This window comes from Lissotriton vulgaris, chromosome 5 (assembly GCF_964263255.1).
Source record: "Lissotriton vulgaris chromosome 5, aLisVul1.2, whole genome shotgun sequence".
Taxonomy (NCBI): domain Eukaryota; kingdom Metazoa; phylum Chordata; class Amphibia; order Caudata; family Salamandridae; genus Lissotriton; species Lissotriton vulgaris.
Window position 1 is genome coordinate 1,293,110,747 of NC_141693.1, and position 15,217 is coordinate 1,293,125,963.

General features: G+C 47.9%; 1 protein-coding gene across 2 annotated transcripts in view; it reads left to right on the plus strand.

The window, feature by feature from the left end:
* Window positions 1–15,217, plus strand: part of OARD1 (O-acyl-ADP-ribose deacylase 1) — a 45,088-nt gene that overhangs the window by 13,229 nt on the left and 16,642 nt on the right. For both annotated transcript variants that reach the window (XM_086923184.1, XM_086923185.1), the window contains exon 2: window positions 823–891. In XM_086923184.1, coding sequence (XP_086779310.1) covers window positions 856–891 — 36 coding nt within the window. In that variant the 5' untranslated portion in view covers window positions 823–855. The remainder of the gene's footprint in view (window positions 1–822; window positions 892–15,217) is intronic.

Genomic DNA, 15,217 nt, shown 5'->3' on the forward strand with positions numbered 1-15,217 from the left:
GTACTAAAAACCAGCAACAGGTGTTGGCGCTCTCTATAAGGCCCTTTGTAAAGCTGCTCTTGTCACCTTTTTGTTGCTTATTGCTATATTTGGGTGCTCAACTGGTATTAATGAGGTACAACCACAGATTGACCGTTTCTCTGGAGAACATTTATGGTTGTCAATGATGAGGACTATGAGGTTCTAGAATTTGTTTTCGGGAAGCGGTCCCTACGCCTAAAGAATTTTGAAGGGGGGTCTCGTCATCAAAAAGTTTAACCCCTTCGATGCTGATGACGAGCTCAGCTCGTCATCAGCCACGGGTGACGTGTGCGGATGACGAACAGAGCTCGTCATGTAACGCGGTTATTTTAAAACAGCCGCACAGCGCAAAAATAACCGCAGCAGCGATGCGGTTAAAGACCACTGCTCTAAGGCAATGCTGTTGTACATTGCTGAGGGTTTTGAAACGTATATGGGGATTTGCGTTTATATTAAAAGTTGCAAGCAGCTCCCAATTTTGATTTAATGGCAGTCCTTTTTTTATTTGGGATTGTTGTGCTCTTGTTTCTCGGCTCTGGCCCAGCACGTTTGCAGAGGGTTAGGACTGGTGTGCATAGGCAGATCAAATGGCACAGTGCTTTCATGGATCATCACTAGATAAAGTGGATTTGAAACTTCATCTCTACTGGCAACGATGAAGTAAGCTGCATCATAACACTTTCATGCGTATCATTTGGTTCTTTTAGCTTGTTTAGTTACTCTCTCTTTACAGCACAATGGATGTTCCAAATGAAAATCTTTCCCACGTTTTTCATTGCGCTGTTTTTGATTTCACTTTAGAGTAAAGAATTGTAATACAAAAAAGACTTTGAAATGGCCTCCAGCCCTTCCAAGGCGCCAAAGCAATGGGTATGTAGAAACTTTGTCTCTAAACTTCAAAACCATCAGTGTCATGAGCATGCTTATCTTGTAAAGTTTGATTATTCCCTGAGAATTCAGTGTAACATATATGTTTTCCCAGTGGCTGGTGAGTTTGCCAGTCTGTGTATTGAATAAAACGATGAATCTTCTTGCATATCTGTAATGGGCATCGTACGTGGCAGACCATTTGACTGATCAGAGAGATCTGTGCCCCTCCAGTCAAGAGAAATTAGGTGTATATGAAATGAATCCTACCTTTCAGAAACTCGAGTGTTCATAACGGATGTTCTTGCTGATCAACCAGAAGCTAGACCCCTTTATATTTCAAAAACGCTTTTGCAGCCATCCTCATTTAGATGAGCTTTTCTGACGGGATCGAAGTGGTTAGCCAGGTTTCTCGTCCACAGCCGAGGCAACGTGCTCTTGCACAAGGATAATGTTGTTAAGCATAAAAGTGTACTCGAAGCTTCAGCCTTAGTGGGCCATCTGCCCTTTTTTGACCCTTAAGTGATGCCTTGAAACCAACCGCAGGGAAGACATTGTGCTTACAAACATACCAGTGTCACCTAGATCAAAATACCGCCCTTTGGCAATGTTCTTTAATGACTGCTTTACCTTTCTTTTCAAAGGCAATAACATTACAGTATGCTTCTTGTTTCTTGTTCTTGGGTTAGCTCATATTTTTTTTTCTTTAAAAAGACAAGCCTGATGAATTAAGAAGTTTCTGTTTTGGGTAATCTCGGATTAATTTGGCACAGTGGAAAATGAATAAAAGTACATATGTAATGCAGCTCAGGATCTACTTTAATTGTGTTACCATCTACAACGTTGAATGCGATAGATCATTGTGGAGGGGGAGTTGCATATTCAGCTCCCAGTGACCCATGTTTAAGCATGCACGCCAAAAATAACAGCTGCAGTAACAGACACTCGCAGCATAGGAAGATTGCTCATTCCCCTCAAGGCAACTGCGATCTTGGAACTACAATCATTGATAGGGAAAACTGCACATATAAATACATAACAGAGATGGTGTAACCATTTCTGACTGTATACAGTGCTAGGAATACATAACAGATCGCGTAACCATTTCTGACTGTATACAGTGCTAGTATCGAAGTTTACCCCAGTCCAGAGTTCCATGTCATTTGATGCACAAGTCCCAGGCCCAATGGTGCATAATAGGCACACTTGATTGTTTGAGATGGTACTGCGAAACCCATAGACACGTAGACCTGGATAGAGGTGAGTGAGTTCTAAATGTATCCATGGATAGCGAGGAGCAATAATCTAATGATCTAAGGGAAGGCTACTTAGAATAAGAAGACGTAGGTTGGCGACAGGATGTAGCCTTGCAGCTAGAGCGGTCGACGTCGAAGCTGGGGAACCAGGTTCGAGTCTCGGCAACGTCGCTCAACATCCTGTGATTCTGGGCAAATCACTTAATCTCACGTGCCTAACAACAATGAATGTGTCCTCATGTAATGAACTGTAGTTATGTAAAGCGCTCTGATACCCGATATCTTCGGTTCTAGTTCGCTCTATATAAACTTTTTAAAAAAAAAGAAAATGGGTTCACTTTTGATCAGGAAATGCAGACAGATTGAGATAGGATACAGAGGGCAGACAGAAATCGTCCACTATGTAAGAAATGTTATCTGGTAGATATCTAGAGGCCACATGTATAAAGCATTTTTGCGGTTGGAAACGGCCGATCAGTCAGTTTCGACCGCAAAAATGCTTTTATATATGTATGAAACACAAATTGCGATTCGGTAACATGTTACCGAATCGCAATTTTTTGTTTTTGCGATTCGGTATTTGGAAGAGGCGTATTTAGGGCGTTCCTTCCAAATACCGAATCTGAATGGGATGTATGAATGCTTTGCGACCGAATTACGATTGCCATTCATATTTTGCCCAATCCTTGAAGGAGGTGGTAACCCATTCGCAAATGGGAAGGAGTCCACAGGGGGCCCCTTCCTCTTTGATAATGAAAAACAAATGTTTTTTAAGAGCAGGGAGTGGTCCTGCGGATCACTGCCAACTCTTAAAAAATGGTCCAGTGGACCACTGCCTACTCTTAAAAAATGAAACTGCAAAGTTTAATTTTTCTTTTTAAATGCATCCTGTTTTCCTTTAAGGAAAACGGGATGCCTTTAAAAAAAGACTGCTTTATTTAAAAGCAATCACAGACATGATAGTCTGCTAACCTCAGCAGGCTCTACCATCCCTGTGATGGCATATATTCCTAATGGTTCGCAAACTACCTCATTAATATGCATGCAGTAGGTCTATTTGCGACCCATTAGGAATCGCTAATGAAACTCAATCAAGTTATTTATCCTACTGGGCTATGCACCGACTTTGAGACCTCCATGTCCTGTTCCAAATCTCTGCAAGGTGGGTGTGGTCTACAGTCATTCCAAAGTGACTTCCCATTAAATTGGGTTATAAAATCATGTATTATTTGACAACCTAGTGCTAAGGTTGCTTTGGGGGCGTAGGGGTGATTTTGATATCTGAAATTCGATGTAAACTCTGTTTCTCATGGACTAACAGAAGGTAAATGACCATCGTTCTTTTAAGAATAATACAGAGATGCCAGCTGTCAGTCAACATATTGGCATAATTAACGACACCCTGGTTAAACACATACAGGACTCAAATAAGAGTGAATATCAGAACTTTGACTTTTGTATTTCAACCCTATTTGCTTAGGTCATATTTCATGAGGCCATGATAAAACTCGAGATTGACATAACCATAAACGGAACTTCATGTTGGCTGATTCAGTTATTGCACCAGAAGCCATAGTTGTAAAGTACACTTTTACTCTGACCTCTTTGAATATTTACAAATGCATTCCTATATGAATGAAAGCAATGAGTAGATCAAGTTAGGAGTCCTCTGTGGTAAAATGTAACCTAATAACTAGGCATCAATATTTTCTTTAGTGAGTTTGCTCTACTATATAGTTAATTAATAAATTAAAAAGCACGAGGTACTGAGAGTACTCACAGACCTTGATAATTAAAGTCCTTTTCACTCTTTATTATAAAGGAAAAAGTAAGGTACTGCACATAACTCAATGTGATGTCTGCCTTATATATATCCATTATTATATACTGGGCTAATGGAATAAGGCAGCATTGGTGGTATAATTTTCCCTCCACAGGAAATGGAAATTCATGAAAAAGAAAGCCCATTTATGAAGAATACACACTTATATGAAACCTTCAGTGGCTTCATAGGCTTCTTTTGAAATTTGAACACCAGTGAAAACTAATTAAGGGTCAATCATATTGGACATGCCTAGATTGCCTAATGAAGAAAGTTGTACGTGTTCAGCAGACCCTATTCAAAAGGGAAACAACCTTCACATTGCAGTTATTACACCGCAATGCCATTACAGGGCAGTCGTTACAACAACCGCGTTGTTACCACGCAATGCCATTACACCTACTTGCATTAGATGGCGCGCTAACATAAGGAAAAGTATAGTTTACTATGCCAACACCTTCCCTACTGTTGCGTAGGCTGGAGTTGGAATAGTAAATTATACATTCCTAAAGTTAGCACGCCATCTACTGCAAGTCGATGTAATGACTAATGGATATAATTAAATGTGACCCTTTCCATAAAATTAAATGGCTATCTGGCGTTAGGGGGATTCTTGGAGAACTAGAAATGCAAGAGTTATGGGAGGATCCACTTAATGCTAGGTTTCCATCTAAAAAGGCCCTAAAGGGTATATACAGGGAGATGGTAGCTTAAAAAACTTTTAGGACTAGTGCACCCCTTTCGCTTACAGGGATTTTTCTTGATTTTAAAGATGTGACCATCCTAGAAACATTCTGGGATGATATAACCAAGCCACTGGATAGAAAGCTCTATTTCCAGCTTAGAATTGGTAGTTTGCCAATTAGAGCATTTACATCTAGGTGGTTAAATGGTGGAAAGGTCACTTGTCCCTGTTGTCCAGTCCCTATGGAATCAATTACCCACATGCTATTTGGGTGCCCAGCGTATTCTGCCCCGCGTAGAGCTTGTTTGCGCCCAATGTGTAAATTACTAGGTACTAGGAGTGGCATGGCCGCCGCTAGAATTATCTGTACAAGCACTAACTCTTTTGTTTATATAGCAGTGGCACAGTTCCTAGGGTGGTCCTGGACCATAAGGAGTAAAGTGGTGAAGGGGTGACTCGTCCATATTATGCTTTTGTAGTATATTGTGTATTTTAGGTATCATGAATTGTATGCAATTTTAACTTTTGAGATGAATTGTATGTATTTTTATGCTTTTATGACATTTGTCGACTAAAGCTTGCTTGACTGACTGACTTGCGTAGTAATGGCATTGCATGGTAACAACGCAGTCGTTGTAACGACCGCGTTGTGAACGCACGCAATGTAATGACTCGCGTAGTAACGAGTCATATTCTATTCAAAATGTTTTTCTTGGACTATTAATGATTTTGTTTTGCGAATAAACACAGGACTTCCCTTTTAGTGGCAAAGTACATACCTTCGCAGTATACAGTAACATGTAAACCGTATACACTGGTGCACTTAGCAGAAAAAGTCTTGGTCACATTTCTTGTTATAAAAGCACCCCGTTTGATTCTGTACAATCCAGCGATGCTTTAAAATATTTCTTCAGTTTTGAGCTTTTTGTTGACCATGTATTGAAGCATTTCTCAAGGGTAAGAAGAAGCCATGTAGAACAGTAATGTAACTTGCATATATGTTTTGTTGGTGTCACTCTAGGGGACCGATTAAGATTCAGACAGTCAGACATGTAAAAAGAGGCAAAATGTTTGATAAGTGCCCAGTTTATGATATTAATACAATCTGGGCAAAATTATCTCATTTCATAATGTGACAAACAGTGACTAGATATTTGTTTGCAAAGTGTCGGGCGCTGCACAGCCCTTCTGAATGAAGCAGAAACCTTTGGTTTCTAGAGTTGGAAACATTTTACTTTGGTTGAAAACTTAAAATTATGCAGCAGGAGATGGATTATGTTGAAAGTAGTCATATCAGCGTGAGAAACATTGCTGAGTTGCTTAATTTATGACATTCTGATTATAAACGTAATTCTAAGAGATCTTTCCAGATCAGGATTAGCTAGTATGGTGATTACCATTCCACATGCTCAGGGGCTGAGACACTTGCTGAGATACTTGTCGGAGGAGCTTTTCCTTCTCGTAGCCGGACTTCTCTGGGACATCCTCCCCCCCGCCCCCATTCCTCTTACCTCCTGCCTCCTTCAAAGCTTGCCGCGGCTGCATGCCCCTGATTGGGATATGTGAGGAGTTCGGACAGTGTAGCTGAAAGGCTGCGTGCTGGGGCCCTTCTCGCTGCTGCTCCCGTTGAGATTTCAGGCGGCTCTGGGCCCGCTACGGCGCCAGCCCCAGTGACAACAGCCTGCTACGGAGGGGGAGGGAGTGCCAGCCGTGCTGATCCACGGGTCGTGTTTCTGTACTGGGCGTCGGCTTAAAGACTTAAATCGCGGCTGCCATCTTGGGTGTGGGACAGCCGATGCTGGCCAGCGCTTCTTGGGGGGCCGTGGCGTCCCTGGATTTTGTTCACGGACATCTTGGGGCCTGTATGCTGTTGTGGCTCCCTCCTGCTACCCCTGCAGGGCCTGAAATTTGCCCAGATATTGCCAGTGAGTGACTGCTAACTCGTGAGGCTGGGGCGCGTAGATTGGGACTGCCAGCCATTGACTGATCAGCAGCCTTCCATCTCTCTGTTTTTCTGCCTCTTCTCCTGTTCTCTTTTGTTCCTTCTTTCATATTTTCTGCTTTTCTGTCACTCTTTCCCATTCAGCTTTTTTCTGCTTTTCTGTTACTTTCTGCAATTTTCCACTTTTACCTCTTGACATTTTTGCTCCTTTTCCTCGCTGTGTCTCCGCCGCTGCTTGTCCCACACGGCGCACTTCCGCTTTCCCACAAGGACCGCATCAACAAACCATTGTACACAAAAGCACCCTACGCCTCATCACCCACTCAGATGACCACTTGATCAACATAAAGCACCTCCACTTCCATTCCAACCTGAACACCACCCTCTGTGGCACCCTCATCTACAGACCCCCCCGGACCCTGTCCACCCTTCAGCAGCTCAGTCATCGACTTCATCACACCCCACGCCCTCACCTCCATAGACTACATCCACCTCGGCGACCTCAACTTTCACCTGGATTACCTAAACGACAAGAACACAGTTTCCCTGCTGTAGAATCTTGCCACTGTTGGACTAAAACAACGGGTCACCTCCCCAGCCCACTCAGCAGGACACTCGCTCGACCCTATCTTCTCCACCAGCGACAATATCAACATCAGCCACACCTCTGAGCTCCTTTGGACCTACCACCGCTGCACCCACTTCTCCTTCACCAAACCCACTGTACACCACCACACCCACTGCCACCCTCACAGAAGTTGGAACAAGGTCACAGAAGAAAAGCTCACCTCCGCAAAGCCCCACCACCGAAATCTGGGTACGCTAATACCTCAGCACACAACCTCCATCGATGGATCTCCAACTGCGCCGACACACTGGCTCCCCTCAAGAAAGCTCCAAGCAAGCGACACACCAAAAAAGCTAGCTGATTCTCTCCCACCCTCAATGAGTCCAGACGCACCTGTTGACGGCTCGAGAAGAGATGGAGGAGCAACTGGACCCTGGAAGACCACTCAGGCTTCAAACCCGCTGTCACTGCACACGACCACCTCATTAGAATAACAAAGAAAGCCACCCTCCAAGAAAGGATCAACGCCAACCAACTCAATGGCAAATAACTTTTCGCTGTGGTTAAGGAATTCCCCAAGCCCAGTAAAAAGACAGCAGACATCCATCCCTCCCAAGACCTCTGCAGCAACCTCTGCACCTTTTTCCACTGCAACATGAGCTCAGCGACAGCTTCAACAGCCTCGATACCCAAGCCCCTCTCACCTCACACACAAACCATCCCACCCAACAACACCAACCCCAGCAGCCCCTGCTGAGCTGGACTCCCTTCACTGCTGATGATACCCTCAAGATCATGGAGAGCATGCCCTCTGAAGCACCCTTGAACCCCTGCCCTCACCACATCTTCAACAGAGCCGGCACATCCATCGCCGCCGAACTCTGCTACATCATCATAATCTATTTAGCCCCGCACTTTCCTGCGCAGCGGTGACGCGCAGCGGTAGCGCCGGAGACGCGCCGAAGAGGCGCCTAAGAGAAGCCAGTCCGCGTCCAGACGCTTCCTGCTTGCTGGCGGCCAGGCTTTTCTACAATGGTAGGGCCCCTACTTTCCTACGACTCTTCTTCGCTTCTCGCCCTACGTCCGTGCTCCAACCTGTTATGTCGTCACACGTTCCTTCCATCCTTTACTGAGTACCTATGTAAAAGTTGTAATTGGAGCCCATCTCACACCTGCCCTTCACCCCCTGGCCAGGAATGGAGAATGTTCCTTCTTAATTGTAGGTCCTTATGCAAACACTATACCGAACTGCATTTACTGATTGAAGAGCTCAAACCCGCGGCCCTCTTCCTAACTGAAACGTGGCTTCGCACAGATAACGATCCGACTACTTTTTGGGCCACCCCACAAGGATACACGCTAAAAAGACTGGATCGCCAGACCGGGAGAGGTGGTGGATTGGCCATCATCTACCGAGACAGCTATAAATGCAGTATCACCCCCACCACCTCACCAACCTGTGAGAGCTTTCACTTCTCACTAGAATTCTCCCCTACTACCACCTTTTCTGGCATCCTAGCCTATCGCCCACCCGGCGCTCTTAACAACTTCATTACTAAAATAACAGACCTTGCTGCAAGTCTCGTGTTGTCCTCGCCTCATTTCACTCTGTTGGGGGATCTCAATCTACATCTAGATGATCCTTACGATACTACAGCTAACAATCTTCGCTCCAACCTACAAGCCTTGGATTTACATCAAAAGGGCTTTCACGTAACCCATAATAGGGGTCATCTTCTTGACCACATCTATAGCAATATAGATGCTCTTGTGGTAGATCCCCCTATACCACTACCTTGGACTGACCACTTTTTAATACCTTTCACGTGGCGCACAAACCCCCCTCCCTCGACTCTCCATCCTGCTAGACATCGAGGTAGGAAGTGGTCCTCAATCCCCCTCCCTGCATGGGAAGACGCCCTTGCTAGAGACCCACCTAGGAAGACTACGAATCCCGATACAGCCACCAACAATTTTAATAGCTGGATCTCTAGCACACTTGACCTGGTCCTCCCCATACTATCTAGTAACCCCATAAAAAGACCCAAAGCAGCCCCATGGTACACACCTGCCCTTAAGATCATGAAATTAGCTTGCCGGAAAAGCGAGAGAGCCTGGAGACAGGACTACTCCCAACTCAAGAAAACTGAATACAGAGCTGCTATTAAGCTCTACAAACAGGAGATGAAGGTGGCACAAGCTTCTTTTTATGGTGGCAAAATTAATGCAGCCGCTAACGCCCCAAGGGACATTTTTAAAATTGTCAAATCCCTTATTTCACCCCCTGCTGAGTGTCCCTCTGCCGAAGGCGCAAAATCGTTGTAACGATTTGGCCGTTTTCTTCTCTCAAAAAATCCAGGCCATATACTCCTCTTTTAGGGACGTCAACAATGGTACGGAACTCCTTGTATCTACAACCTCCGATTCCTCTGTCCTTTGAACGCTTGATACAATCCCTCTTTTGGACACTCCTGTCTTGGATAAACTCATCCCCAAAATCACCTCTGGTTCTCCCAACGATCCAGCACCCCCTCAGACCCTCACTTAGGTCATGGACATTGTTCGCCCGGTCATACTGGACGTTCTCAACACATCCATCACCTCTAAATCCGTACCACCTTCATGGAAGTGCGCGATGGTGAGGGCTCTGTTGAAGAAGCCCAATCTTGACCAGAACAACTTAGCGAACTACTGTCCCATTTCCTTACTCCCCTGGCTGAGCAAACTGCTAGAGAGGCAAGTAAATAACACCTTGATGGACTATCTGGAGTCTAACAGTCTTCTGCGTGCTTCTCAGACAGGGTTCCGTCCTCTGCATGGGACTGAAACCGCTCTTTTAGCGGTGACGGAAGAGGCAAGAGCTGTGTTGGACCGGGGTGGAAAAGTCGCCATCATTCTTTTAGATCTCAGCGCTGCGTTCGACACGGTGAACCATGTCACGCTATTACAACGACTGGCGGACATGGGCGTGTCGGGCGCGGCCCTGGAATGTCTGACATCCTTCCTGACTGACCGTTTCTTCCAGGTCTTTGAGGGCGAGGTGGTGTCCACTAAACATCCACTCAGGTGTGGGGTCCCCCAGGGCTCCTCCCTGAGCCCCACCCTGTTTAATGCCTACATGGAACCCCCAGACAGGATAGTCCATCCCTTCGGTGTGCGTATTGTCACCTACGCGGACGATACCCAACTGGTGGTCTCCTTAGAGCACTCCGAGGGATCGTCCCACACCCTAGGCCCCTGTCTGGAGGCTGTCGCCAGTTGGATGCAATCTTCCTGTCTAAAACTTAACGGGGAGAAGACAGATGTCATCCTATTGGGCAATCCTTCTCCCTCTGTTCTTGCATCCATCTGGCCACCATGCTTAGGCTTGCCCCCGTCCCCAAGTCCCAAATAAAAAGCCTCGGGATCTGGTTTGATCAAGCTCTGGACTTTTCAGTCCAAGCCACAAAGACTGCCACCACCTGCTTTGGGCTTATGAGGATGTTGCGGAAGGTGCTCCCTCTGCTCCCATTCCAGGCAAGGAGGATCCTGGTCCAGGCCCTTATACTCTCCCGCCTGGATTACGGGAATGTCCTCTACATGGGAGCTCCGACCTTTGCTACCCAGAAACTCCAAATCACACAAAATAGTGCGGCCCGCCTACTCTATAACCTCCCCCGCTGGCAGTCAGCGAGGAATGCCCTAAGGGAACTTCACTGGCTCCCTATAGCGGCAAGAGTACAATTTAAGGCTATGTGTATTTTACACAAAGCCTTTTATCGCACAGGGCCCGCCATTCTGCATCCCTTGGTTACTCCCTACGTCCCGTCCCGTTCCCTCCGCTCCTGCACCCTCCAGCTGGCTACTTCCGCCAGAGTCAGGAAAGCCCGATGGGGAGGCCGCTCTTTTTCCCATACTGCGGCCAAACTTTGGAACACCCTCCCTCTGTCCCTTCGAGGTAACAGTAGCCACCTGTCCTTCAGGAAAGCCCTGAAAACACACTTGTACGCTAAATTCTGCTGATCTGCCCTGAGCCCGCGTTAAGCAATTTCAGTTACAAGCGCTACGAGGCCTCCGGGTAGTTTGGCGCTATACAAGTGCAATTTTCATTCATTCATTCATTCATTCATCAACTGCTCCATCAAATCTGCCACCTTCCCAGAAGACTGGAAACACGCAGAGATCAACCCCTTGCTGAATAAACCCTTTGGGGATCCAACGGACCTCAAGAATTTCAGACCCATCTTTCTGCTCCCCTTCCCAGCAAAGGTCATTGAGAAGGCCATCAACGCCCAACTTTCTGAGTTCATAGAAGCAAACCACATCCTGGAACTCTCTCAATCTGGCTTCCGAAGCAACCACAGCACTGAGACCCACCCTCCCGCCACCACAGACTATGTCAACACCTGCCTCGACTGATGCAAAACTGCAGCCCTCAAACCTCCTGATCCTTTCAGCCACCTTCGACACCTTCTCCCACCGTACCCTATGCACAAGACTCCACAGCGCTGGCATCCACGACAAAGCCCTGGATTGGATCTACTCCTTCCTCACCGGCCGAACACCAAAGAGTCCGAGTACCTCCATTCCACTCTGAACCCACAGAGATCAGCTGCGGAGTGCCTCAGGGCTCCTCCCTGAGCCCCACGCTCTTCATCATCTACATGGCCCACTCGCAGCCATCGTCTGGAACCACAGACTCAACATTGTCTCCTACGCTGCCGACACCCAGCTGATCCTTTGCCTCACCAACGAACCCACAGTCGCCAAGAACAACTCGCCTGCACTCGGGTGGTACACAACGCGGAAGGGAGAGACGTGAATAAGCAGGTGGCGGCAAGATATGAAGTTCGGATTTTGATTGATGTGATTGAGATGAGGCGATTGTAGCCTAATTTGGGATTGGAAGGTATAGCTTCGGAATACAGCTAATTAACTGCACCCCCTGCTTTGAAAACGCAGAACGAATGCGGATGCATTTATAGATTTTATGAACTATTAATGAAGCAAGGACACTGGATAAGGAGTTATTTCCATACAGGAGGTACTGAAGTGACACAGATTCAAGCCTTGAGAAAGACGATGGGTTGTGTATAACCACGGCGAAACACGTTGGCATGGGACTGGCGTTGGAAATAATTAAAAAAGAAGAAAACTTCAAAAGCCTTGGATTGTTTAATGCTTTTTTAGAGAGAAAAGGAAAAGAATATTATTTGCGATAAGGGGTGTGCTGCAATTAGTGTGATTATCAAGAACAACTTCCACAACTGGATGAAGGCTGTCGCTACCTGGATGAAGGACAACTGCCTCAAGCTCAACTCTGAGAACACCAAAGTCCTGTTCTTGGGCTCCACCCGCAGATCTTGGATCCCCTCCAGTCCCACAGATCATACACGAAACCTTGGCATCATTCTGGACTCCTTGCTCACCATGAACCGCCACATCAATGGCTTCTCATCATCCTGCATCTACAGGCTACACCTGCTCTGAAAGATCTTCAAGTGGATCCCCACCGAGTTCAGAAAGATGGTCAGCCACGCACTCCTCATCAGCAGATACGACTACGGCAGTGCACCCAGAAACTCGTCAAGAAACTGCAGAACATTTAGAACTCCTACGCCAGACACAACCTCAATATCACCCGCCGCAGCCACATCACCAGCCCCATCAAAGACCTCCACTGGCTCCCAGTCAACAAAAGAATCACCTTCAAGCTCCTAAAACACGCCTACACAGCCCTACACGACGCGGGACCTGCGTACCTCAACCACCGCCTCTTATTGCACGCACCAACCAGAGACCTCCGCTTCGCCCATCTGACCTTGGCCACTGTCCCGCATATTCAGAAGACTACGGCTGGAGGAAGATCCTTCTCCTACCGTGCAACAAACACCTGGAACACCCTGCCTCTCCACCTCAGGCAATCACCGTCACTGCCTCAATTCAGGAAGGCCCACAAGACCTGGCTCTTTGACCGAACTGCGATTCCGCAGCCCACCATTAACTCCTCCCCCACCCCACCCCCCACGCCTTAAGACCCTTACAGGTGAGTAGTGACACATTACAAGTCACCTGATTGATTGAGTATATTTGGGTACTTAACCAGTGCGAGAAAGTGCCATCTTGGTATGCCCCCACTTTTTGCTGAACTGCTGATATGCTTTGCCTGAGTGTGCCCTTGGCTCCTGCCATCCAGGTGCCCAAGGCCTGTGTTACTCCCCTAAAACTGTGTTGAAACTAAAACCCAAATTGGCATCTCTGGCCACCTATCAGCCCCTAGGAAATGGTACCCTAAGTACCCAGGGCATGGTGACCAGAGAGGACCCCAAGGGCTGCAGGACTTATTGTGCCACCCTTAGGGGCCCTATACCCTGACACCCGCACACTGCCTTTGCAAGCTGAGTGTCTAAGTACAAAACGAAACGAAGAATAGACATGGCACACATCCCTGTGTGCCATGCCCACAAGACCCACTGCCCTGGCATACCTGAGTCACCCCTCTAGCTGGGTGCCCTATGCCAGTGTTGGGGGCACAGGTGCATGGGCCCTGTGCCCCTACAGTACCCAGGGCCATTCCTGGGCACTATAAGTGCAGTGCTGCCGTTAAGAGTATATGGTGCTTGGAGGTCGACATTACGAACTCAGCAGCACCATGATGGCCTCACTGAAGACTGAGAAGTTTGGTTTCAAACTTCTCAGCACATTGTTGCCAGTGTGAGATTGAATGTAAAATGCACCAGAGGACATCTTAGAGATGCCCCCTGAAACCTAACCTACAATCCACGTCTGGACTGAGGGGCTGCCTAGGCTGCCACACAGCAGACATGTTGCTGGACCCCTGGGTGGAGAGCCCCCGCTCTCCTGGGCCTGCAACAATGCACATCCTGGGGGGGAAGCTTCAAAGGCCTGCCGCCTCTGTGAGCTTCTCCAGACGATTAGCTGTACCCAGCAACTGGCCCCACCGGTTCTGACCCCACTCTGGCGGGAAGACTGGTGGGAAACCCTATGTCAGGAAGGGGGGTGTGCCAGCCTGAGCCGTGAGAAGCGTGGCTCAATGGTTAGAGCGGCAGACCCTGATGCAGAGGTCTGGCCCGGGACCAGGGTTCAATTCCCGCCTCGGCGGCTCTTGGACTCAATCTCCCCGGACCTGATCATTCTCGCCTCGGTGCTTAGTCTAATCATGGGTCCCACTCTGTGACTCTGGGCAATAGCTTGCTTAATCTCTACAACGGCCCCAGCAGCACGTGGATGCCTGGCTTCACCTTGGGGGTGCCCAGGAGTGGACATTTCACAGGGAAGCCAGGAAGTGTTCCACAGCGGTATGAATACAGTGCTACGAGACCTCAGGGTAGAAGTGCGCTATATAAATACAAACACATTTACATTTACATTTAACCCCACCCCTCAGGTGGAAGAGGCGAGGTGAAGCACGGCCCGGGCTCTGGCCATCTTGAGGATGGGGAGCCCTGCCCAATCACAGCTAGGCTCCTGCCCCCCTCCCACCGGAGAGGAGCAGACTAGTGGGTGTACCCACCCCAGGACAGGGACCTATAGGTCCCTGTCCTTGCCCTACCTACAACGCCCCTAAATTCAGTATTCAGGGGCTTCCTGAACCTTCCTTCCTCAGATCCTGATAGGAAAAGAAGAAAGAAGATCAAGAAGAAGAAGACTCGCCGTTCAGCTGCTAACAACAGGACGGCACCAATTGCCTTGGCCCCAGCCCTACCGGCCTGTCGATCCTGGAACCTGCCCCTGCTTAATCCCGGCGACTTCTGCGATCAGCAACCTTGTGACCGCCGGAGGACCTGCCTGCCCTGACCCTCTTAAAGACTGGGACTCCCATAAGCAGAAGCTCTGCTTCAACAAACATACCCCTGGTGCCAGCCAGGACGCACAAGACCAACCCACTCTGCACCCGCCGAGCCCGGCCCTTTCCCGAGTGATCCAAGACCATGAGGACGTCCCCCCGGCGACTGGGACCCGAAGTCCTGTGCCCAAAGACCCTCCTCGACGAACCAGACGACGCCTGCAGCCTCAGAACCAGGGACCCCTCCAACCGCGACCAGCTGAGGGTACG